The 24,167-nt window shown below is 39.1% G+C and overlaps 1 protein-coding gene across 1 annotated transcript; it reads left to right on the top strand.

Moving 5' to 3' along the window:
* Positions 1 to 2,911: 2,911 nt before the first annotated feature.
* tsn (translin) lies at positions 2,912 to 23,579 on the top strand. Its single transcript, XM_034185897.1, has 6 exons — positions 2,912 to 3,098; positions 9,902 to 9,995; positions 10,130 to 10,226; positions 17,410 to 17,525; positions 17,624 to 17,703; positions 22,957 to 23,579. The coding sequence occupies exons 1-6, from the start codon at positions 3,033 to 3,035 to the stop codon at positions 23,179 to 23,181; spliced, it is 678 nt and encodes a 225-aa protein (XP_034041788.1). The 5' UTR covers positions 2,912 to 3,032; the 3' UTR covers positions 23,182 to 23,579.
* The last annotated feature ends 588 nt before the right edge of the window (positions 23,580 to 24,167 follow it).

The raw sequence follows: 24,167 nt of genomic DNA, 5'->3' as shown, positions 1-24,167 counted from the left end.
GGAGTTTGAGACCATGAGAAACAAAATTCTTTGGTCTGATGAGACAAAGATTGAACTTTTTGGTGTGAATGTCAGGCGTTGTGTTTGGAGAAAACCAGGCACCATCCCTACAGTGAAGCATGGTGGTGGCAGCATCATGCTGTAGTACCCAGTTGTACTCTGTCATTATGATCTGCTGTCCAGTCAGCATCACTATGCTACAAGTTTGAGATTTACATCACTTCTTTTGTAACACAATTCCTAGTTTACAATTCCCTTTAAATACCTCAACACATGTTGTTCTTTTTGTTCTGATAACTGTTGTGACAACTTATTTTCAACCCAACTCAGATCTGGTCTTGTACTGTACATGTCAGGACATAAATTAAGCTGCCAACAACTTCATGGTGTCTCTTTCAATCAAGAGGTTCCTCTTCACTGTTAAATTTCAGGGGGTTTTTTTTCACATGAGGCTGACCTTGTTTTTCAGTTGGTCATATCAAACCCCTCCAAGATCTTTGCAATGTATCTTGTCTGACTCATTTTAATTTCACCTTCTGTTTGTGTGAAATCAAAGCCTATGAGTTTACGTTTACTGAGATCTTTCATTTAAACCTGGCTTCTAACATCTCTCTCACATTTTTGACTGTTTGTCTCTCACTTGATGATAAGATCATCATCCCAGATTATCAATATTACCCTCTGACATTCAGTTTGTTTACTCTAAACACAGTGGTCAGCTGGATTTTGAATGATTTTTTTTCCCCAATTTTCACAAAAAAAATCATGAAACATGCTGTTATAGTTCCATTCAGACTGCTTCAGACTTTTGGAAGGATATTTCAGCTCTGATCTCCAATAATACCAAACCTGATTTTCTTCTTTATTTTAAAATGTTTTTTTCTGATGTCACAGATTTCAAGGCGAAAAACTCCTCTGCTATATTTCTTATCAACCTGATTTTATTTTTTGCTAAGTTTCACATACACAAAAGTAAAACAATAGGCAGAAAAACTGCTTTTTGACCTTTTTGTTATAGATTTTAAACTATATCTTGATTCAATTTCAGATTCAAACAACAGAAAAGCTATAAAAACAAAAAGTATTTGTAATTAATACAATTTAATTTTGTAACTTGCATTTATTTTTTTCAGTTTTATTTTATTTTAGTTCTTTCCTTTATGTTTTTTTTTTTATCTTCCCTGTTATGTCCTCTACTCTTGGAAATGTTTTTTTTCCAAGAATGTTGTAACTGTAAGAAAAGTGAATTCAAAATAATGTTGGAAAAAAAAACCTATAAAGTGTAGACACAGCATCGGCCGCTGCTGCCTATTGCTAAATATTTATAAATATAATAAATATGAATATAATGTAATATTTATAATAATAATAATAATATTTATATATATAAACCAATACTGACTACATTATGTTTCCATATAAAACACAACAGATATATTATATATCAGAGAAAACGAAAAATATATATAAATCAGAGTGTGTGTGTGTGTATATATATATATATATATATATATATATATATATATATATATATATATATATATATATATATATATATATATACATATATAATAGATAAACGTTATACATCAGAGAAAAGCACAATATATATGAAGCATATATAGAGTATCAATATAACTCATACAGAAATATTAAAACGTTATATATCAGAAAATGATAATATATAAATCACATAGTGTATCAATATACTTCGTATCCGGACAGAGAGAGAAAGGCTGTACAAAGCAGAGAGAGAATAAAATATAAATGTAAATTGCCAAATTAACATAAGAACATGACGTCCCCAAACCATATTTACACAAGGACAAACTTGTTCGTGAAAGTTTTCCAGCTAAAAGCCCTGACAGAGGACTCTGCAAACTCTCAGCACCTTATTATAATACTACTAATAATAATACACAAGGTTGGGTAGGATTACTTTGAAAGAATACATGTGGATTACATGTATGTATGTACATACATTTGGATTACTTGTAATCTGATTACTTATGTATTACATTTCAAAGTAACGCTACCCAACCCTGATAATACATTGTATTTATATAACGCTTTACACAGTGCTAAAAGACCCTTTACAGAACACAGAAAATAACAAAGAACAACTTTATTATTGAAAAAATAAACAAGAATAATATCAAATCAAACCTTCACTGCCCCGTGATAGAATCACAATGACCGGTCCAAGATGGCGGCCGCATTTCTCGCGGCTCAGCAGCCAATGACATATAGCCAATAATATATACAGATCAGTGGTCTACCCTTTATAATGTCTATGTAGGAAAAGCCTTGTGCACGAATTTATTTATTTTTTCTTTTTCTTTGTTAATTTAGTCGTTCATTGACATCCCAAAGTGATTACACCTCAGTCCAGTAGACGGTGGTAATGCACCAAGATTGCAAGCCGCCATTAAAAGTCGAAGAAGAAGAAGAAGAAGAAGAAGAAGAAGAAGAAGAAGAAGAAGAAGAAGAAGAAGAAAAAGAATAATAATAATAATAATAATAATAATATTTTTTTTTTTTAAACAAAGGAAAAAACATAACAGGAGGTACAGGCAGACATCATCCCAAACTTAACAGAAGACATATTATACAACACAGATCCGAGGGGTATGGGAGGGTTTATTGTAAACTGAAGTTCTTTACCAAGTTTATTGGTAAAGCTTTTTTTGTATGGTATATTGTTTAAAGTTTTAAGGTAGGTGTTGATTTCAGTTATCCATAGTTTAAGAAGGGGCTTAGATTGACTGAATTTAGCTTTATGTATGTGATATTTGCCAAGTAGTATATATAGATTTACTAGATATTGTATATTTTATTTTTATATTCAAAGGAGGTTATTACATTATGATTGGCTAGAAGAAGAGGACGACGACGCGTGCGATGTGACGTCATCATTGTGCGCCGCACGAAGCTCAGAATGTGTTCAGGTTGATCTTTGGTTTGTGTTTTGGTATATATATTAAAAAAAAATCACAAAACACGTGACGTGGACCGTTTGATGGGAAGCAACGATGTCTGTGACGGAAATGTTTAGCTACATTCAGTGTTTCCTGAGCGCAGATCAGGACATCAGAGAGGTATGAAGGAAAAGCACACAGTGCTAGCTGCTGTTAGCTCGCTGCTAACAATGATAACCGATCGACTTTGCACAAAATCTAAATTTACACTACATTTATTTGTTGTTTCTCATTTAAACGCTCCATCTGGTGTATATGAACTTCATTTGAAATACCGTCGATTTGACGCTGCCTTTGGCTGCAGGTTCGGGCGGCGGGACGCTGACCGCTGCTCTCGTGTTTAAGCTGGTGGCGCGTTTGTTTTTAATGTCCGTGTTTAATTTAAAGACACACTAGGTCGGTTGGAAACGTTTTAAGTGGGACGTGTGTTGAAACTAAAAGTTTTTTTTTTCCTTTCCCCCTTGGGGAGTGTAGCGATAATGTGGGGGCCACAACACGGACGTTTTGTGGGATTTATTTTTTTATTATTTTTGGAGCACCGCTGCGGGAAAGATGGTGGAGGCTTGACGAAGCAGCAGTGTTGAGGTACACACATGGACACTTTAAAAGGGTAGACGCCGCACTGACTGCTGGGCCGCGAGAAATGCGGCCGCCATCTTGGACCGGTCATCATTGTGATTCAGGGCACAGTGAAAGTTTGATTTTATAGTCTTGTTTATTTTTATTTTTTTTTATCTTTCTATAATAATGTTGCTTTGTTATTTTCGCTGTACTGTAAAGTGTCTTTTAGCACTGTGTAAAGCGCTACATAAATGTAGTAGTATTATAATAAGCTGTAGAGAGCTCTGTATACTGTCCTCTTTTAGGGCTTTTAGCTGGAAAACTTTCACAAACAAGTTTGTCCATGTGTAAATATGGTTTAGGGCAGGGATGTCATGTTCTTGTGTTAATTTGACAATTTACAGTTACATTTTATTCTCTCTCTGCTTTGTACAGTCTTTCTCTCTGTGTCCTGGTATGAAGTATATTGATACACTGTGATTTATATATTATCATTTTGACATATAGCTTTTTTATATTTATATAAGACTGATATTGATACTCTATATGATTAATATGTGTATGCTTTTCTCTGATGTATAATGTTTATTTATATATATTTTCATTTTCTCTGATATATAACATCTATTATGTTTTATATGGAAATATAATGTAGTCAGTATTTGGTTTATATATATATAACAAATTATGTATAGCCTAATCATATATTGTCTCTTCAAATTACTAAAATAGTTGACTTTACTGCCACTATCTGCTTCTCTATCATATATTAGTGTGTGTATTTATGTATAATGTATGTGTTTGCAAAATACCCATATGCAGTCTAGGCTATATCGTAATATTCTATTACTGTTAATCCCACTATGAATATTAAAATACGACAAACCGTTTGTCCTGTATCATAGCTACGTGTGTGACGTTTGCAGAAAAAAAACTGTGAAAATCAGTTTAGTATTCAGAGAGTTAGAATGGATTAAATGCGCTGCGCCTGCCAAACAGCACTGAGTGGAGCGGGTTGGACGACCGGTCTAAGATGGCGGCTCCACGGCTCATCAGCGCAGCAGTGGCCGATGCGGCGTGTACCCTTTATAATGTCTACGGGTATATGTGTCCCATTGTGAACTCCGCGGCTGTGGATCTGAACTCAGCACCCTCTTCACCCAGAGCTCTGCAGCAAAGTTCGCAAGGGTTTATTCTTGCCACTGAGTTTTGTCACAAGGGAGCCCCAAAAGACTTCGGTGAGGACGTAGCTTTAAACGTGAAAGTAATAAGTGACGGGGCAGATGGGTTTTCTTTTGGCCCTCCTAATTACTTGTATTTATTCTTGATAGGCAAGACAATCAGTGGTTAATCTAATTCATCTAGACCAGGGGTGGGCAACTTGTTCCAGAAAGGGCCAAGAGGGTGCAGGTTTTCTTTGCAGCCACTGATTCCACCAGGTGATTTCATTGATTGATATCACTTTGAGCAGATAGAATCGGTTAATCAGTGAAATCACCTGGTGGAATCAGTGGCTGCAAAGAAAACCTGCACCCTCTTGGCCCTTTCTGGAACAAGTTGCCCACCCTAATACCTCACTCGTCGAGTTGCACTTCTCTCTGCCATGCAACTGCGCATGTGAAACTCTCTGTTGAGATGAACTCCCTGTCATCTAACAACAATATGTATATGTTGCAGACATGACAAGCAAAGTTCTTCAGGATCTCACCATGTCCTTTAGGTTCTTCAGACTTTTTTTGTTTTCTTCAGTAAATGCTTTGGTTGAGCATGAGCATGCCTAAAACCTTTCACCTTCTGGGGGAGCTCCACCCCCAGACCCCCCTAATTACAGCCTTTTTAACCCACTGCCACTTTAAGCATTTTATAAATGTAGATGTAAATTAATATTCAAATTTTTCAGCTAGCTGACACTAGGGCTGTACAATATGGCTAAATTATGGTATCGCAATATTGTCATTAGGGCTAAAATGATTAATCGAGTAATTTGATTACAAAACATGTTCGAGGCAAAGAATTTGCCTCAAGGCTTTGTTTAAAGCTGTAGTACATATGCCAGGCCTCGAGGTGGCGCTGTAACGCTCCCACAAACAAAACAAGACAAAGCCACACGCTGAGTAAAATAAAGCCTTTTAAGAGAAAGGGTCTGCACTGATAGTCTGAAACGGACTTATTATGCATTTAAAGTGAAGCAGTGCGTTTGTATAGTTGTTTAAAAAACACTGTTTGCTCCGCTGGCTGCTCTCCGCTAGAGGGTGACACGGGAGTAGATTTTCACTCCTGTCCTATCCCACTCCCACAGAAAAATTCCTGTCCCATCCCAATCCTGGGCCAGAGTTAAAAAAAAAAAAAAAATCCTGTCCATTCCCACGACTGGTAAAAATGACTCCTGTACCACTCCCATTTTTCCCCCTTTTTTTAGTTTTTAGGCAATACACTGAATTTGATTTGATCTTCTCTGCATTCGTTTTTAGATTATTTTGTGTTCTGCAGTTTTATTTTGAAAGGTATGGCAACAGGAACAGTTCATCTGTGGTAATATAGGGAGGCACTTATTGCCTAAAAGGCACAAAACATAAATAATGCATGGCCTGTGGTATAGTTTTTCAATGGAAGACCAGCTGTTAAGTCCTTGGTTCCAGCTCTTTTGGAGGTCAGTTACAGCAAAATACTACTACTACTAATAATAAAAAACCACAGGTCACACCATGCCTGCCTTAGCTGAATAAACCCAAACATAACATATAACGTTGCATTTTACTAATTTACTGAGCAGTTTCCCTTAAAACAGTGGCATTACTTTTATGTTTTAAATTGTTCAAACAACAACAACAACAAACTGTGCCAAGCAAGAGAACTGTCCTCAATGAACAAAAGTGCATAAAGGCATCGTTACCTTCACAATTCACATACTGTACCTGAGTTTTGAAAAAAGAAAAAAGTGCATTTGATGCAAATATTAAATAAAAAAATACAACGGCCATATCATTCTACTTTCTCACTCTTCAGCACACTTAATTATTTGTCTCTGCAAGAAAACACTGCCCAGAAACTAATTAGGGCTATCAGAGTCATCACATTCAACTAACATCTAATACGTTCTTGCCTTTAATGTTATGTTGGAAAAAAGTGCATCTACATTTCTGGATTGAGGGTGGCACGCGCTCCTCACATTTTACAAGCCACATGCAGCGTGTTAACACAGTCACACTCGACTCTCCTGAAGTTCAGTAATACGTATTTGCAACTTCCCTGCCAATTCTATGAGCTTAATAGATAAATCGTTATTTCTGACTTTGCGTTGCAAATCACTTTTTAACACACTGGTTTCTCCGCTGGTGTTTACTTTCTCTACTGCTCTTCTTTTTTGGTGGACAGCAACAGCCAGAAACACTGTTGGCTTCTGGGCCGTGTAGTTCTTTTGACTTGCATTACAGTGTAGGTTTATTGAAAGAAAACTACAGAATGGCAGCACCTGTCTTTTTTTTATTTTTTTTTATGTATTAGTAACCCTGCTCAGTGTGCCGCTCTCGGTGGTACGCATGAGAGTATGTCTATTAGTTGGTTCCCGCTCCCGTCTGGTCCCGTGAACTTTTTAATCCTGTACTGTCCCAATCACGTGATAAATAGTAAAGTTGACTCCCATCCTGTTGGAATCCCATGACCCGTGGGATTCCTGAAAAAATGTCAGCCTCTACTCTCCACTTCTGCAGATGAAGTGAGTGGATGCACACTTTAAATCTTCTTCTTTTTCTTTGTTTTCGGCTGTTCCTATTAGGGGTTGCCACAGCAGATCAATCGTTTCCATCTCACCCTGTCCTCTGTATCTTCCTCTGTCACACCAACCACCTGCATGTCCTCCCTCAGCACATCCATAAACCTCCTTTTTGGCTTCCCTCTTCTCCTCCTGTCTGGTGGCTCCATCATCAGCATCCTTCTCCCTATATTAGAACCCGAGCGATATATCGGCCGGCCGATATTATCGGCTAATATAAGCTCTTTTCAAAGTACTCACTATCGGCCGAAATTTTGCCGATAGAACGCCGATAATTTCTCATAAACAGAACAGTTACTGAAATAATGTTTTTGTCGACAATGTAAAATGTCCTTGCACCATGTGTCCAGTAGATGGAGCTCTGACTCCATTCAACTGAGAGCTGCTTACACCCCTGCTTAAATGTGTTCATCACCGGCCCCCGTAGATTGCCGTCAGACTGCACTGATCGGCTGACAAGTATACAAGTAAGTTTATAAGGATGTTGTTTGTAATAACTTTGCAGTTACATTCACCCCACATTTCTCCCGTTTCAGTTAAACTCAGTTTATGTAGTAATGTGTCGAATGTGCGTCATTGCGTCGGTCACGCTTTTTATTAAGCCCACGTTGTGTAGACCTTATTTCTAGCATGAAAAACTTTTGTTTACTGCTAAGAGGTTGAAACATTCAGATTCACTGGTCGTCCGGAAGGGTTCTGGGAATTACTGCCGTTCGCCATTAACCCTCTGGGGCCAACACCGTCGTATACGACGGATGGGACCAAGCTTTACTAAATTGTAAATAACTTTTTAATGATATGAGATAGAAACATACTTTTTTTTTTTTTTTTTTTTTTTTTTGTTGCTGAAAAGTTAACTCCACGGACTTTCGATCCACATTCGGCCATCTTGGTACTCCTCATAGAAGATGTGTGATGACGTGCGCAATGTGAGTGTCCAATCGGAATTGGTTCTCCCTCACTACTCACTACTGTCTTGTAAACTTTCCCCTTCACTCTTGCTAATATACTTTGGTCACAAATCACTCCTGCCACCTTTCTCCATACACTCCACCCTGCCTGCACTCTCTTCTTCACCTCTCTACCACACTCTCCATTACTTTGGGATGCGCACGCGCACTTTTATCAAGTAGAGTTTTATCAACAGGCTATACAGTTAATTTATCAGTGCAGCTTTTATGGAAATGCTGGACTCCACAGCTGTTTTTCGAATGCTTTGTTATATGAAAACAAGGAATTTGACTTTGGTTTGAGCTGCACTCTTGCTGTATAGCATGTATAAATATACACTAAACACTGAATAAATGACAGTAATAAAAAGTGCAAATTGTGGATTTTTTTGTGCCTTCATCTACCATAAGAGCGCTCGTAATATTCTGCTTTAAAGACAGTGTCTGCATGCAAATCTTTACTTCTTAAAATTGAAAGACAAAACTTATGTGGGATAGCTCAACTTGACGGGCTCCCTCAGGATGCTGTGATTTCCTCCTACTTCCAACGACATGAAGGTTGGGTGAATTGCTGACTCTCTAAACTGACTGTAGGTGTGAGTGACAGTGTAAAGGTGTGTGTGTTTTTTTTTTTTTTGTATTTCTGTATTGTCCCTGCAGTTCTCAAGGTCAGCCATCCGGGCATTTAACCTTGACGGGTGGGTTTTTTTTTTCAATGATAACATCGGCAGGCTCAATACAGATACATGTAATTTGGTCACTTTTCAAAGGGGTCAGACTCGTCAAATAAAGTCAATTTAATGTACAATGGTTCATTTCAGGTTTGCTTGGTATATAAATCTTGCTGTTCGAGGCAATGATAGCCATCAGCTGGCTGTTAGAAGCAAGTTAGAGACAATAAAAAAACTGGCTGATTTCAATGGAACAGCATACCACCCGTGCGTGTTGTCACCTAGTGGCCAGTCACGTAAGTAAGAATTCTCACCTCAGGACTGGCCACTTCACCATGTCACATGGGCACCAACCTCGAGAATAGACTAGCAGCCCGACCAGGGCGTACCCTACGTCTAACCCAGTGACGGCTGGGATACACTCCAGCATCCTGTGACCCTTAACTGGAATGAGCTGGTTCAGAAAATAGATGGATGATGGATATCAGTAAAATCTATATAAAAGCCAGTAAAGGCATAAAAAGGTCTTTTTATAAACTCTAAACATGTCACTTAAATATCTGATTTATATGAAGTGGCTTTTATTTTTTTCCTCTCTCTTGGGCACAGTAACTCAATTAATTACATTATTTATGCCTCAAATATTAAATGTCAGTGGTCAGGTCACCACTCACACAAGGTTTATTTTGAAATTATTTAGGGTAAAATAATTGTCGGTTTTATTTATTGTGTGAAGTTGATTTGTAAATGTTGTTTAAGACATTAATATATTGTTCGATTTGATGTTCAGATTATACCAAGCAGTAAAAAGCCATCTGTAATTTTTCAAAGGCATCGGTTCAAGCACTGGAGTCACAGTGTGTGTCTTTGCCACACTCCACAGCTTCTTGGAGTCAGCAGATGGTCAGAAATTTACTGTGAGCAGCAGAGAGAATGGAGTAGTTTTAATGTTTTTGTTATTTGCTGCAGGATATCCGTAAAGTGGTCCAGGTTTTGGAGCAGACGGCCAGAGAAATACTAACTGTGCTCCAAAGTGTCCACCAACCATCTGGCTTCAAAGAAAGTGAGTGTCTCCTCCACAACCAAGTGACACTCTGTCACTTGGCAAAATGATGACTGGCCACTTGCCAAGGTTTTCCAACTGTTGGCTTTAATTTTACACTTTTATGTATAAAGTGTCTCTCTTTGTGTGTTTAGTTCCCAATAAATGTTCAAAGGCGAGGGAGCTGTTCTGCACAGTCAATACACAGTTGGCAGACTTAAAAACGAAGTTTCCTGTGGAGCAGTATTACAGGTGGGTCCCCGCACAGAGAGACATCCTAAATACATTTCAGCATTTTTAACCTTTTGGTCAAATCGATATATTTCACATGATGCAGTAATAAGAAAACAGGAAAAATATTTTCCTCCTGAAAATGTGTAACTGCTCTTTATTTATCATATGAAATACACAAAACTTTTTGGTGGGGCTTAGGTGTTGATTGTGTGAAGATGACAGCAGAATATGACTTTTAGAATAAACTCTGTTAGTTAAGTTACATTTGCTAAGGTTGAAAAATGGAAAAGGAAAATCAGTTTTGATCTTGTGGTCCCTTTTTTCTGTTAGAGTATGAATGCTCATTTTACTAAATCACTTTAAGGTTTCTGGTTGTCACTGTGTGTGATCATGTCCTCCCTGAGTTTGACACCTCCATTACCGTTTGACAGGTTTACCGCCCCAGTCAAACTCCACAGCTGACACTTTCCCCAGAGCAGATCACGCCCAGTGGGACCGGGCGCTTGCTTGACACCAGACGCGAGAGCTGCTTGGGCCTCGCTGCCCGCCTCACCGGCTAGTGACTCCCTCCAACCCTCCAAAAAAAATAAATAATTTTTGCGGTGATAGGGTTTGCGATCAATATTTCCTGCAGTAATTGATGCGTAAACTGATATACGAGGTCTGTTAGAAAAGTATCCAACCTTTTTATTTTTTTCAAAAACCTGATGGATTTGAATCACGTGTGTTTGCATGAGCAAACCTTGAACCTTCGTGCGGATGCGTGGACTTTTTCACGCCTGTCGATTGCGTCACTTGCTGGTAAGCAGCCTTTGTGTGGGACGTGTGCAGCGCGCTCGGCGGATTTTCATTTCAAGGAAAAAGATGGAACGACTGGAGCAGCGCCACATCAAATTTTGCCAGAAACTGGGCGACAGCCATGTGGAAACTATTCAGATGATTCAGACGGCTTTCGGTGACTTTTCAGTTGTGTGACTATCCGAGAAATTGTGGAAGAGGTGGGCATGTCACAGCATGTCCTGTGAGACTTCAACACAAAGGCTCTTCTGCGCCGCCGTCGGCAGCTTCGTGCCGAAGCCATCGGCATGATTTTCACCGGCAATCTTTTCATGGCTAAATCTTCTGTCACAGTGGAATGTGCTGAAAAAGTGCTGATGGCCACCTCTTCTGCAGTTTCTCGGACAGTCACACAACTGTCTCACATCACCACAGCGTTCACTTTGGAAATGATCTGGTCATTTCAGCATGTTGATGGCCGACCGGAGCGTGGCTCGCTCTCCACCGTTGTGCGGCCGTCTTTAGACCGGTTGTACCGCTCCTTAATCTGTGTGATGCCCATAGGATTGTCACAGAAAGCCGTCTGAATCATCCGAATGGTTTCCACCTGGCTGTCGCCCAGTTTCTGGCAAAATTTGATGCGGCACTGCTCCAGTCGTTCCGTCTTTTTCCTTGGAATGAAAAAATGCAGAGCGCACAACACACACCTCACACAAAGGCTGCTTATCAGGAAATGACGCACTCGACAGGCGTGAAAAAATTCACACATGTGCACGAAGGTTCAAGGTTTGCTCATGCAAGCACACGTGATTCAAATTCACCAGGTTTTTGAAAAAAAATAAAAAGGTCAGATACTTTTCTAACAGACCTTGTGTGTGTGTGTGTGTATATGTAAATCTATAAAGGTGTATATGTATATGTGAATCTCAAAGATTCTTGAGAGGGTAGTTGTAAAACAGCTAACTGATCATCTGCAGAGGAATGGTCTATTTGAAGAGTTTCAGTCAGGTTTTAGAATTCATCATAGTACAGAAACAGCATTAGTGAAGGTTACAAATGATCTTCTTATGGCTTCGGACAGTGGACTTATCTCTGTGCTTGTTCTGTTGGACCTCAGTGCTGCTTTTGATACTGTTGACCATAAAATTTTATTACAGAGATTAGAGCATGTCATAGGTATTAAAGGCACTGCGCTGCGGTGGTTTGAATCATATTTGTCTAATAGATTACAGTTTGTTCATGTTAATGGGGAATCTTCTTCACAGACTAAAGTTAATTATGGAGTTCCACAAGGTTCTGTGCTAGGACCAATTTTATTCACTTTATACATGCTTCCCTTAGGCAGTATTATTAGACGGTATTGCTTAAATTTTCATTGTTACGCAGATGATACCTAGCTTTATCTATCCATGAAGCCAGAGGATACACACCAATTAGCTAAACTGCAGGATTGTCTTACAGACATAAAGACATGGATGACCTCTAATTTCCTGCTTTTAAACTCAGATAAAACTGAAGTTATTGTACTTGGCCCCACAAATCTTAGAAGCATGGTGTCTAACCAGATCTTTACTCTGGATGGCATTTCCCTGACCTCTAGTAATACTGTGAGAAATCTTGGAGTCATTTTTGATCAGGATATGTCATTCAAAGCGCATATTAAACAAATATGTAGGACTGCCTTTTTGCATTTACGCAATATCTCTAAAATCAGAAAGGTCTTGTCTCAGAGTGATGCTGAAAAACTAATTCATGCATTTATTTCCTCTAGGCTGGACTATTGTAATTCATTATTACCAGGTTGTCCTAAAAGTTCCCTAAAAAGCCTTCAGTTGGTTCAGAATGCTGCAGCTAGAGTACTGACGGGGACTAGCAGGAGAGAGCATATCTCACCCGTGTTGGCCTCTCTTCATTGGCTTCCTGTTGGTTCTAGAATAGAATTTAAAATTCTTCTTCTTACTTATAAGGTTTTGAATAATCAGGTCCCATCTTATCTTAGGGACCTCATAGTACCATATTACCCCATTAGAGCGCTTCGCTCTCAGACTGCAGGCTTACTTGTAGTTCCTAGGGTTTGTAAGAGTAGAATGGGAGGCAGAGCCTTCAGCTTTCAGGCTCCTCTCCTGTGGAACCAGCTCCCAATTCAGATCAGGGAGACAGATACCCTCTCTACTTTTAAGATTAGGCTTAAAACTTTCCTTTTCGCTAAGGCTTATAGTTAGGGCTGGATCAGGTGACCCTGGACCATCCCTTGGTTATGCTGCTTTAGACGTAGACTGTGGGGGGGTTCCCATGATGCACTGTTTCTTTCTCTTTTTGCTCCGTATGCATCACTCTGCATTTAATCATTAGTGATCGATCTCTGCCCCCCTCCACAGCATGTCTTTTTCCTGGTTCTTTCCCTCAGCCCCAACCAGTCTCAGCAGAAGACTGCCCCTCCCTGAGCCTGGTTCTGCTGGAGGTTTCTTCCTGTTAAAAGGGAGTTTTTCCTTCCCACTGTCGCCAAGTGCTTGCTCATAGGGGGTCGTTTGACCGTTGGGGTTTTTCATAATTGTTGTATGGCCTTGCCTTACAATGTGGAGCGCCTTGGGGCAACTGTTTGTTGTGATTTGGCGCTATATAAAAAAAAAGTTGATTGATTGATATGTATGTATGTATGTATGTATATATGTATGTGTATATATGTATGTGTATATATATATATATATATATATATATATATATATATATATATATATATATATATATATATATATATATATTCACGTGTTGGGAGATATTTTTTTCAGTATTCACGTTTTGCAATTAATAGTTTGCGGATAATTCAGGATTTGCAGGTGAACATTTTGGGGATCAATGGGCTACTATAAAAATAAGCACAACAATACAAAAAACGTGATTATGAGCTATAATATGTATACAAGACCAAGTTGAGTGATAGCCAAGTGGCATGCTTCAATAGTCCTAAATAGGGTTGGGTATTGAGAACCGGTTCTTTTTGGGTATCGTTAAGAAATGATTCGATCCACCAACATTTTTGCTTAACGATTCCCTTATCGGTCCTTCAGAGCGGCCGTTATTTTTGAGGGTGTTTGTCAGGAAAATGTTCATTTCTCTATGTTGATTACAGACCCTGCAGCGGCTCTGTAATCAACCGCTTCTGCAGCGTGACTCCACTTTGAAGCGTAAACCAATGAGGCAGTGCTTCGATCCGCTGGCTTGTTGGTTCTTTGATTAGCTGCTCTTCTTAATCCCTCTCAAAGACATTAAAATATGTTAATTGTGAGTCACTTTTGTGCTGATTAAAATGACTCACTGGGGCTCATGTCTTGATGCAGTTAAACAAGAATCGTCCTCTGTTCCATTGGCACAGCTCCAAACGCTGCGCCGCTCTCTGCTGACAGAGTCTGATCGGAATTAATAACTTCAAAATGAATTGCAGCTTGAAATAAAATGACACCTCTTTCCAAAGGCTGTAATACAGACAGTAAACTAAAATCAAATAAAACTTTTTTCCTCCCAAAATAAGACACCCTGCGTTCTTTATGAATTACATCCTGACGTGCAGCACAGCCGGCTGCAAGAGCTCAGCTCAGATGTATGGAAAGACATTCATGCCAATAATGTCTGAAAGGAAATGCTTTTGACAAAAACTACGGACTTTGTTTATTTCTATTTATGTCCAGAGATCAAGGAGCCACCATGTAGAGTTTATTATGTCCAGAGTTTAAGGATCCAGTGACCAATTTCATATTTATTTACTTTAAGACTCAATAAAATGTTGTTGACATAGAAAACCTGTAAAGCCTACTTTTAGTACACAGAAAATTCACAAGCGGTATCGATAAGCGGAATCAATAATGGTATCGATATCGATTAAAATCTTATCAATACCCATCCCTAGTCCTAAATGAGGCCAACCTGGAAGAAGAAAAAGTTAGACTTCCTTGCCTGGCTACTTGAGGCTGGCTCCAAAAAGGAGCAGCTTCTCATAGAAGACCATGTTAAAATGTCCATCTTTAGAGCAGAAATAAACAGGTTTCCAGCCTGGTACAAAAAACTGTTTTGGTCTATATAGATAGTTGCCATCTCCATAAAAACTACAAGGAGAGAATTTTTTTTTTTTTTTTTTCACTTTAAGGTTTAAGGTATGTTGAGTGACATCTTGTCTGTGAGCTCAGAGCTCCGCTGCGGTTGCTCAAACTGCTGGCTGGAGCTGCTATGGAGGACTGTGTGTGTCTTATTTTTTTTAAGCTTTTTATTATAAGTATCTAGAATAATGTGTCTTGCTGTGTGGTTAGTTTTTGTATTGGATCATTAAGACATCTGTGTGCCAGTATTTCCACTGAGTTAAATTATGGTCTTATTTTATTTTGGATGCTAATGGCATTAGCAGTTTTAGTAGTTGTGAGTTGCTTGATGACAATATGTCCAGTTACTCCATGATTACTGAGGAAGTAAGCTGCTCATAATTTTTAATGCCCACGTCAAAGCTACACATTGATAGTCACTGCGCAGTCCTCAAAAATTCGATTTAATAAATGCCCAACCCAAGGCTAGCCTGTTAACATAGCTGCTACAGAAACTTGAAGATTGCCTATGCGTTTGGTCTTCATTTGTCCTGCCCAGGGTATGCATGGTATCACCCATGGTCCACCTCTTTATCCAAACATGGGTTAGCTGTGACGTCGGTAGAGTAAGTGCTGCCAACATGGCAACATCCAGATCAGCTGCTTTTGGGCTTCAAATCTATTTTTTTCGAGGTCTCTATAAAACACCTATTGATGACGTCTTCAGTGTAGATATATAGTCTGTGGTGATAAGCATATACAGAAATGCGCAATAAATTTACTGTAGTATGTGATTGGAGGAGAACATGGTACGTAAAATTTCCTTCTGGGAGTCCAGTGAGGTGGAGTTGAGGGAATCTAGTGGTTTCTGTGGTGGCGATGCAAAGTTTCAAAACATACTGGTGGGATGATGTTTGGATACAGAACATAAGGAGCGGTTGTTTTGTTTGAGAGATGCAGCGGTTTGTCAAAATGTGCCATAATGTATGGATGGATGAGATTTATTGTCATTGTCATTACAAGTGCAACAACAACAAGATTACGTACACGGTCAAATTGCCACAGACAGGATACAGCAATTAATCCACAATTATTACTTGTTTGCTGTAATCATGGCACACATCAGAATTAAGACAACACATATACATTTGACATTGTTTATGTACACTAAACTTTGAAACAGTCCGTTTTCCAAATTGAGGCAATGTGAGTGTGTGGTAGCTGTAGCAACATGTCGTCGCACCGCCGTTAGCTTGGGGGGACAGGGGCCTACCGCAGTTAAAACTCCACAGCCCCTGGAGGGGAATGAAGTGGCGTGAGTGGGGGCCGGGATGGGGACGGGAGGGGGGTAGGGACGATGTGGAGCATACTTTAGTCTCTTGTCCTTGTGTGAGTCAGTTGTTTTTCTGTCCATGTAGGAGTTAGAGAAGATAACGGGCAAGCGAATGTTCACCAAGGCTGTAGACAGTCTTCTGGAGGAAAACAATGGGGCATTTTATCCTTCAGAGGCTGATAAGCCTGCCGTGTTTGTGGTTGAGCAGTGAAAAACACTTTTACAGTCTCACATGAACAAACCAGATCCCAATTATGAATATTCCCCGGTCTCTGAAATCTTCTTCTGCAAGGTGCGCATTTGCTCCAAGATGCCATCCAATTTGTGTCTGAGTTAATGCAGTCCAAGAATGCATCGCCTTGCCCAACTCATTAATCATGACGGACAGGTAAGGGGTCATGGTTCTGATAGCAGCCGTCTTGCCAATTTTCCGGTAGGTCAGGGCAGCACATAAACCAATAAGTACCAGCCCTCCTACTATGAAACCAAATATAAATAAATCCTCAACGTCCCCCTTAGAGAATGGCGCAAAGCATGCAACTCGCCACGTCTCCCAGGCGTCGCGAACACGTTGAGGGTAAGTTCCCTCTGGGCATGCAGGGTCCCCCGTCCCTGATCTTATTGTAGAAAAAATGGCATCAATAGCATTCAGAGACCAGCTGATCAAGTCCATGGTTAATCCAATATAGTTTGAAGAATTCACAGCCTGGTGAAGTAGGGACTTTTAAGGTTGGAGCAGAGATAAAGGAGAGAGGAGGAGATGCGTCTGCCCTTGCCGGAGTCCCAAGCTGTAATGTAATGGCACATTTTGACATCCAAGATCAATCCAGTTTAGAAACATATTTGACAGACTTAATGATTTTAAATTGGTCATTTGAATGCTGCTGCCACAGTTTCTATGCTGTGATACTGTTACACGCCATGTATATTTGAGGAAGGTACTATAAGCTGATAAATTTTAAGGTAGCGCATTTTCCCCCTTCCCTCAAAACATTTGACATGTTTCTTTGATCCCATTTAGGTTCCATGAACATTGGCGCTTTGTCTTGCAGCGCTTGACATTTTTATCTGCTTTTGTTGTCTACCTGGAGACTGAAAGTCTGGTGACTCGAGAGGAGGTGACCCAAATACTCGGGAGTAGGTATCAGTTCATGTGAAAGTGGTTTTGTTTGTTTGTTTGTTTTAAGCCAGTGACTCTGTTTGATTTTGGGTTGTCTGAATTCTCTCTTCTATAGTTGAGGTAGAAAGAGAGAGAGGCTTCCACCTGGATGTAGAAGACTACCTGGCAGGTGTCCTGATCATGGCAAGTGAACTGGTGAGTCAGTTGTGCTTACAGTTTCAGACATAAGTTTACATCTACTTTCGCTGAAATAATGAGATATATTTGTATCATACTTTCAGTAATAAAATTTCAAAATGCTCTCCACAGACATTGAGCGTGCATCCTGAGGCCACAGGGCACAAGAAGGCACATAGTGCTTAATATGTTCAGTGAGATCAGTGTGCACATAACCATTTGGAGCCTTATACAACTCCAATTCCAATGAAGTTGGGACATTGTGTAAAATGTAAATTTAAAAACAGAATACAATGATTTGCAAATCCTCTTCAACCTATATTCAATTGAATACACCACAAAGACAAGATAATTAATGTTCAAACTGATAAACTTTATTGCTTTTGTGCAAATATTTGTTAAAGGTCTAATAAAAACACACAACTTTGTTTCCGCCCCTGAGACCATCCACCAATCACAGATGGGGACTTACACAGTTTAATTTAATAACTAACCATGACAGATGGTGCAAACTATTCCTTTTTAAAATGCTGTTAACTCAGCCAATAATGTAAAGACTCCAATTTCTAAATGTTTAATGAAAAAAGTTTATACTTTGTCTCACTGCTAAAGTGTGTGATGGCAGCTCTCTGCTGATCACGGATTACAGCTACTGTATAAACATTTGAAGAATTTTCAAAACCAAACTTGCACCGAACTGTGATGTGTGACCTGAACCATGACTTATGTGTACTGTGACACCCCGAGTAAAGAGGTTAAAAACAAAAATCAAATGATGGCATTTTGAACAGGTGATGTCAAACATGATTGTAATCATGATTTTGTGCAAAAGCAGTATCCATAAAAGGCTGAGTCTTTGAGGATCTCCAGTTTGTCAACAAATGCATAAGATAAAGGGATTTCCATATTTCTCCCTCAACAGTACATAATATCATTATAAACATTTCAAGGAATTTGGAGGAATTTTAGTGTGTAAAGGGCAAGAGTACAAGCCTAAATCGAACACCCATGATGTGTAATCCCTCAAATGCAGTTATTCATCAGTAGCTGATATAACCACACGGGCAAGGTATTGGGGAAACTTTAATCAAGTGCGACAGTTCAGGGTTACATTCAGAAATGCCACTGAAAACTTTACTATACAAAAAAAGCCTTATGTTAACCTTGTTCAGAAGTGACGTTGACTTCTCCTGCCAGAGTCATATGATTTGTACCATCACACAGTGGAAATGTGTATTAGGGTGGTCCAAAAATTACATGAAAAAATTTTTCTTCAATTTTCTTTTCTCTCACCCTCTAAATGTGTGATGCCTCATGAGAAAATATTGCCTGCAAAATATATTTTAAATATTAGCATTTTTAGTGGTGGCACAACAGTGGCAAATTATTTATTAAAATCGTGGATTAGGCGAATGCTAGGTAATAGCCTAGGAGTATTGAAAACATTGCATTTCAGTTTTCCACAAAACTATTTTATTATAATGTTGAAATTTACAATATAATATCATGAAATGTAGTTACAGTGTTTACTTAAATAATTAATTATACTGTATATGTGTTAATTGTGTTCCGAATATCAGAAAAATGTAGATTATAATGTATACTGTGTACAGGACTACAGGTGTACAACTGTACATACGACTAAGTACTACTGTCTGACACTGAATGACTGAAATATATAATGAATTCTTAATTAAGCTTAAATACTACTTCATTATATTATACCATTTACAGACTTATGGTATTGGTATTGTTAATTGTTCCTTTTAATGTGCAAGTGCTGTGCTTTTTTGGGAATCTGGGAATTTGTCTGTGTTCAGAAACCACTTGGAGATGAAACTGAAACTGATCTTCATTCTTTGTCAGGAGCCTGTTGAAGTCATGCACAAGGGCAACTCCATGTTCTGCATGGTCATTGACGACTTTTAGAGTGAACACTATTGATTGAGCTCTTGCAAAATTGGCATCACTTTCCCATTCTTCAGGATCCAAAGCCAGATATTCATTAGATATTCCCAATTTTGTGAAGAAATTGTGTGTCTTCTTTGAGACAAATGCATCCAAATTCTGAAGTGAGGCATCATCAAAGGTCAGAGTTTCAGGAGCTTCCTTTTTAAGTGCCAGTACCATCTTGCGTTTGGTTGACAATGGAACAGTGTTGTCAAAAAATGCCAAGGCCACAAGTTCTTCTGAGAGATATGACATATGTCTTCTGAACTTGTCAGCTGCTGCTTTTGAGATGGCAGGGTTGGTGTCCTGGTATTGGATGAGATCTTTCATGAACAAGAGATCATTCTGTGGTGCTAATACTGATACTGGGCATGTCATCCATGCTTTGACATATAACATGGATGAGAACAGGCACATTTCCATCAGGGCCTTCTCCTCTCTCTTTGTTAACCTGAACTGGTTCCGGAAAAGCCAAATCTTGAAACTATATATCACCTCCGACATCCACCTTGCATGGTGAAAAGCTCCTGGACATTTAAAGTTCACACCTTTGGGGGGAACATAACCCAGGAAAATCAGGACTAGCTCCAGCAGTTCACGATAGTCATCACGAGGCTGGGAAAGTGAAATCTGTTCTTCCATGAAGCTTGTGATATCATTTTGCTTCGAAGCTATGTGGGTTTTCACATAATCATCAGACAGACCATCTTCATAGGCACTTTGGTCAATACTTGGCCATGCATCTTGAAATCGTTTGAAAAGACGAACATCTGGACCACTACTTTTCCCCATGACTGTTTCAAAAGCACTGCGTAGAACCAGCTCCATAATATGGTGCCTGCATGGCAGTTGAAGCAGCTCTTTATTCAGCTTGTTTTGGAGTAGAACACAAGCACCTGAATATTGGCCAGTGTTGGAAGCTATTGTGTCAAAGCACATAGCTTTCACCTGATCTACAATGTTCCATTCTTGCAGGGCACTTGCAACAGCTTCAGCTGTTTTTTCTCCTGTCCCAGATGTCAACTTTGCCACACTAAGCAGTTGACTTATCCCTTCTCCAGAAACAACAATTGGTAGACGGTCAACATGTTCCTTTCCTGTGAGGTCTTCCAACAACTTTCCATCCCAGTGCACTACTAATGGTGTATCAGTAGAAAATTTCTCTTGAATCTCCTTTGAGAAATCTGATCTCATCTTCATATGCTTACGACGGACAGTAGAACGACTCATATTGTATTCTGTGCCATCATGACCTAAACTTGCTGTTGTTTCAGCAAGTAGAAAGACTGCATTTCTGTCAGACACTTTAGTACGATCGAATGCAGCAGCCAGTCTGGGAGTCATTATGTTTTTGGTCTTTCTTTTGTTTGATGCACTAGACACAGGAGTACTTTCAGCTACAAATTCTTCTTCTGGATCAGACAGACCTGACCCGTCAGAATCATCACTCAAGTCGCTAAAGTTAGCATCTGATGGACCTGGTTCTTCCATTTTTCTTTTATAATTTTCTGCAGCTGCTACTCTCTTTTCTCATCTAATAGTTTCTGTCGCATATCAATACCAGCCATACATCCCTTTCTACCTTTTTCCCTTTAAGCAATTAGAAACTGGCGATCTTCTTCTATCTTTATGATTTGCAGAGCATCCTGATGTGCCATGTCGAAAAGGTCATCTAAATTTTCTGTGAAGTCTGTTTCATCTAGTTCTTGTTTCTTGTTTTTTCTATTCTTTGTCTTCTTGAGTGTTTTCCATTTTCTGAACAGTTTCTTTACCTTTGTTATGAGGTGATGCTTTGCCCTGACTGGAATATGTGCTCTTTCCCAGAATGGAAGAGCTGTTTCAATTGCTGCAGTGCATGCATCTCGTACTGTTTTCTTCATTTCTCCATGATGGAAGAAAAATACTTTTAAAACCTGTCCATTAGATGGAAGCTTGTTGCCTCTTATTTCCTGGTCATAAGAGCCAATCAGATACAACTGCTTTTTCTTTCTGGTGGCAGATGCAGACGACATGGTAGCTCAAGTTCAGAGAGACAAAAACCAGGAAACGTTCTTATAATATCCCTAAAATACTGTGATCAAAACTTTTGTATTGTGGGTTATTCTCACATATGACATTAAACAGAGCTATGAAGTAATTTTATCAAAGGATTTGTGGAATTATAACTGCACCAGAAGTCTACATGCGTTTATCAAAATATACCATTTTGGTAAATATCTAAGCTAAGTGTGCTACCTCTAAATATGTTTAGATTTTGAAGAAAAAAATTGAGGTGACTTTTCACCTAAGGCATCACACATTGATGGGGTGAGAACAAGAGATTTAAAAACAATTTTTTTTGGACCACCCTAATGTGTATTGTGGTCAGATCAATCAGTATTCCAGACCTTTTGGAAGAAATGGATGCCGTGGTTTCCGGATCAAAGACAGAAAGGACCATCCCGACTGTTATCAGCAGCAAGTCCAAAAGTTTCATTTGTGTGTTCAGTAACTTGGCAATGCAAATACCAGTGTAATAAATTGAAGTTAATATTTTTAAAATGGTTTTAAATGAATTTGTACATTAAGTTGTCAATATCTCATGTAAATATTACACTACCCACCATATGCAGAAGTTGTATTTTCAGCTCTTTAAATTTGTAGTAAATTATGAAGAGTATTGCAGTCTAGTTGTATCATAATATGTTTTGTCCTCTGAGGCTGTTGCCTGTATCCAGCGCTAGAAATAAAGCAAACATAAAACTGATTTAAGACATGTTCTTTGATCAAATGGAATGTAGTCTGTGGGCATTGTTTCAACGATTTTCTACCAGGGTGCACGTAAATGTATGCCCACAACTCTGCGAAACAACAAATACAAAACAAACATGTTCAGTGTGATAAAGAAACATTTTTGATCTGAAAATTCAACTTCTTCATTTCTTCTATCAAAATAACTTTGTGGGTTTTACATTTTTATTTCTAAAGTGTCGGAGGAAAATGTAATAACTTTGTGAACTCACTCAGAGCACTTTGTTCTTGTTTATACTGTGCTTATGAATGTCCATATAAGTTTGGAACATTCAGTCAGTGTCTGTTGAGTGGAGACGTTGTGGACTTTTTTCTATCATGTTTTTAATAATTATTCATACAATATTTATTTGTTTTTACTTTGGTTGCATTTAAATATTTTGCTAATTGCTTCTGTTGCCCATCTGTTTGTGTTACAGCATCGTGACACTTCAGGTAACATCAGGTGTCAAACACAAAATTGTATTGTAAAATGTAGCTGAAGTTGGGTTTAAATCGTGACTTTTTTTTTTTTTTTTTTTTTCCTTCCAGTCTCGGTTGGCGGTCAACAGTGTGACAGCAGGCGATTACACCCGGCCACTACGCATCTCCAACTTCATCAACGAGCTGGACTCAGGCTTCCGTTTGCTCAACCTGAAGAACGACCCGCTCCGTAAGCGGTATGACGGCCTGAAGTACGACGTGAAGAAGATCGAAGAGGTGGTCTACGACCTTTCCATCCGTGGCCTGGCTAAGGAGCCTGAGGGGGACAAATAGGGCCCAAAGTGGGTGGGAGGTGAAGGAGGGTGCGCTGGCTCCTTGAGCCTGGGGCCTGTCCACAGTGACTGCAGATCAGACTGTACCCAGCTGGTAGGCAAGACCTGGGATCTGGCTGAGGTCCCACCAACCCATGACGGACTGTGTGTGTGTTTATGTTTGAAGTACTGCAGACCTGTGTGCATCCGTCAGAAGGCAGGGGTGAAGTAAACTTTATTCCTACTATTTCATAAATGTGTTCAGCTTTTGTGTTTGGAGTTGGTTTTGTAACAGTCGTATTCTTCTTACTGATTGACATTGAGATGATTGTGAGAGCTGGATCTCACTGAAACATGTTTTCCAGACATGCAGCCCTTTTGTTGTTTATCTGCAGAAGCAAGATTAAAAAAAAGCCAGTGTGAACTGTGTGTTGTTGTGTGGTAATATTTCTGATGAGATGTTAATGCGTCTAAAAAGTCAGTGTCATTTAAAAAAAGAAAACAAAATGCTTTAGCAGTGCTCACATGATGGAATCAGAAGAAGGTAAGAGCGTGCAGTGTTCTTAATGAGCTATAGATGTATTAATTTTTGGCTGTGATGACGAGTCTGATCATTTGGAAGCAGGCTGGATGCAAAATTTTCTGAATGAGGCTCCTGAGGGTGTTGATCAAAAGAAGTAATTAAACTGCACTTGTTGACCCCCCAAAACGTGAATCTGCTCCAAATCATGAATTATTGACAAACCATTAATGAAAATTTACGCAAACTGTTAATAATTTTGCTGCAAACTGTGAATAAAATCTCCCACAAAATGTGAACACAGGTTTCGAAAAATGTAAATATCATTCATGATACAGTTGAAGTAGTTTACAGATTTCAGTTTATGGATCAATTACTTCAGCAAATCTTAATCACAGACTTTATCTCCACAAAAGTGTTTTTTGGGGCTGCAGAGGGTCACTACAAGTACCCGGCCCCACTAGGCGTGACCTGCTCCGGGGACAGTG

Source organism: Thalassophryne amazonica, chromosome 14 (assembly GCF_902500255.1).
Source record: "Thalassophryne amazonica chromosome 14, fThaAma1.1, whole genome shotgun sequence".
Classification (NCBI taxonomy): Eukaryota; Metazoa; Chordata; class Actinopteri; order Batrachoidiformes; family Batrachoididae; genus Thalassophryne; species Thalassophryne amazonica.
The sequence above is the reverse complement of the archived record's forward strand: the minus strand, read 5'-3'. Positions and strand labels throughout refer to the sequence as shown.

What these genes read in the sequence shown, in the direction of transcription:
- tsn (XM_034185897.1), top strand. Translation starts at nt 3,033, where the DNA reads ATGTCTGTGACGGAAATGTTTAGCTACATTCAGTGTTTCCTGAGCGCA. An exon ending in CAGATCAGGACATCAGAGAG is followed by an intron (nt 3,099 to 9,901) that starts GTATGAAGGAAA and finishes TATTTGCTGCAG; the next exon opens with GATATCCGTAAAGTGGTCCA. An exon ending in TGATCATGGCAAGTGAACTG is followed by an intron (nt 17,704 to 22,956) that starts GTGAGTCAGTTG and finishes TTTTCCTTCCAG; the next exon opens with TCTCGGTTGGCGGTCAACAG.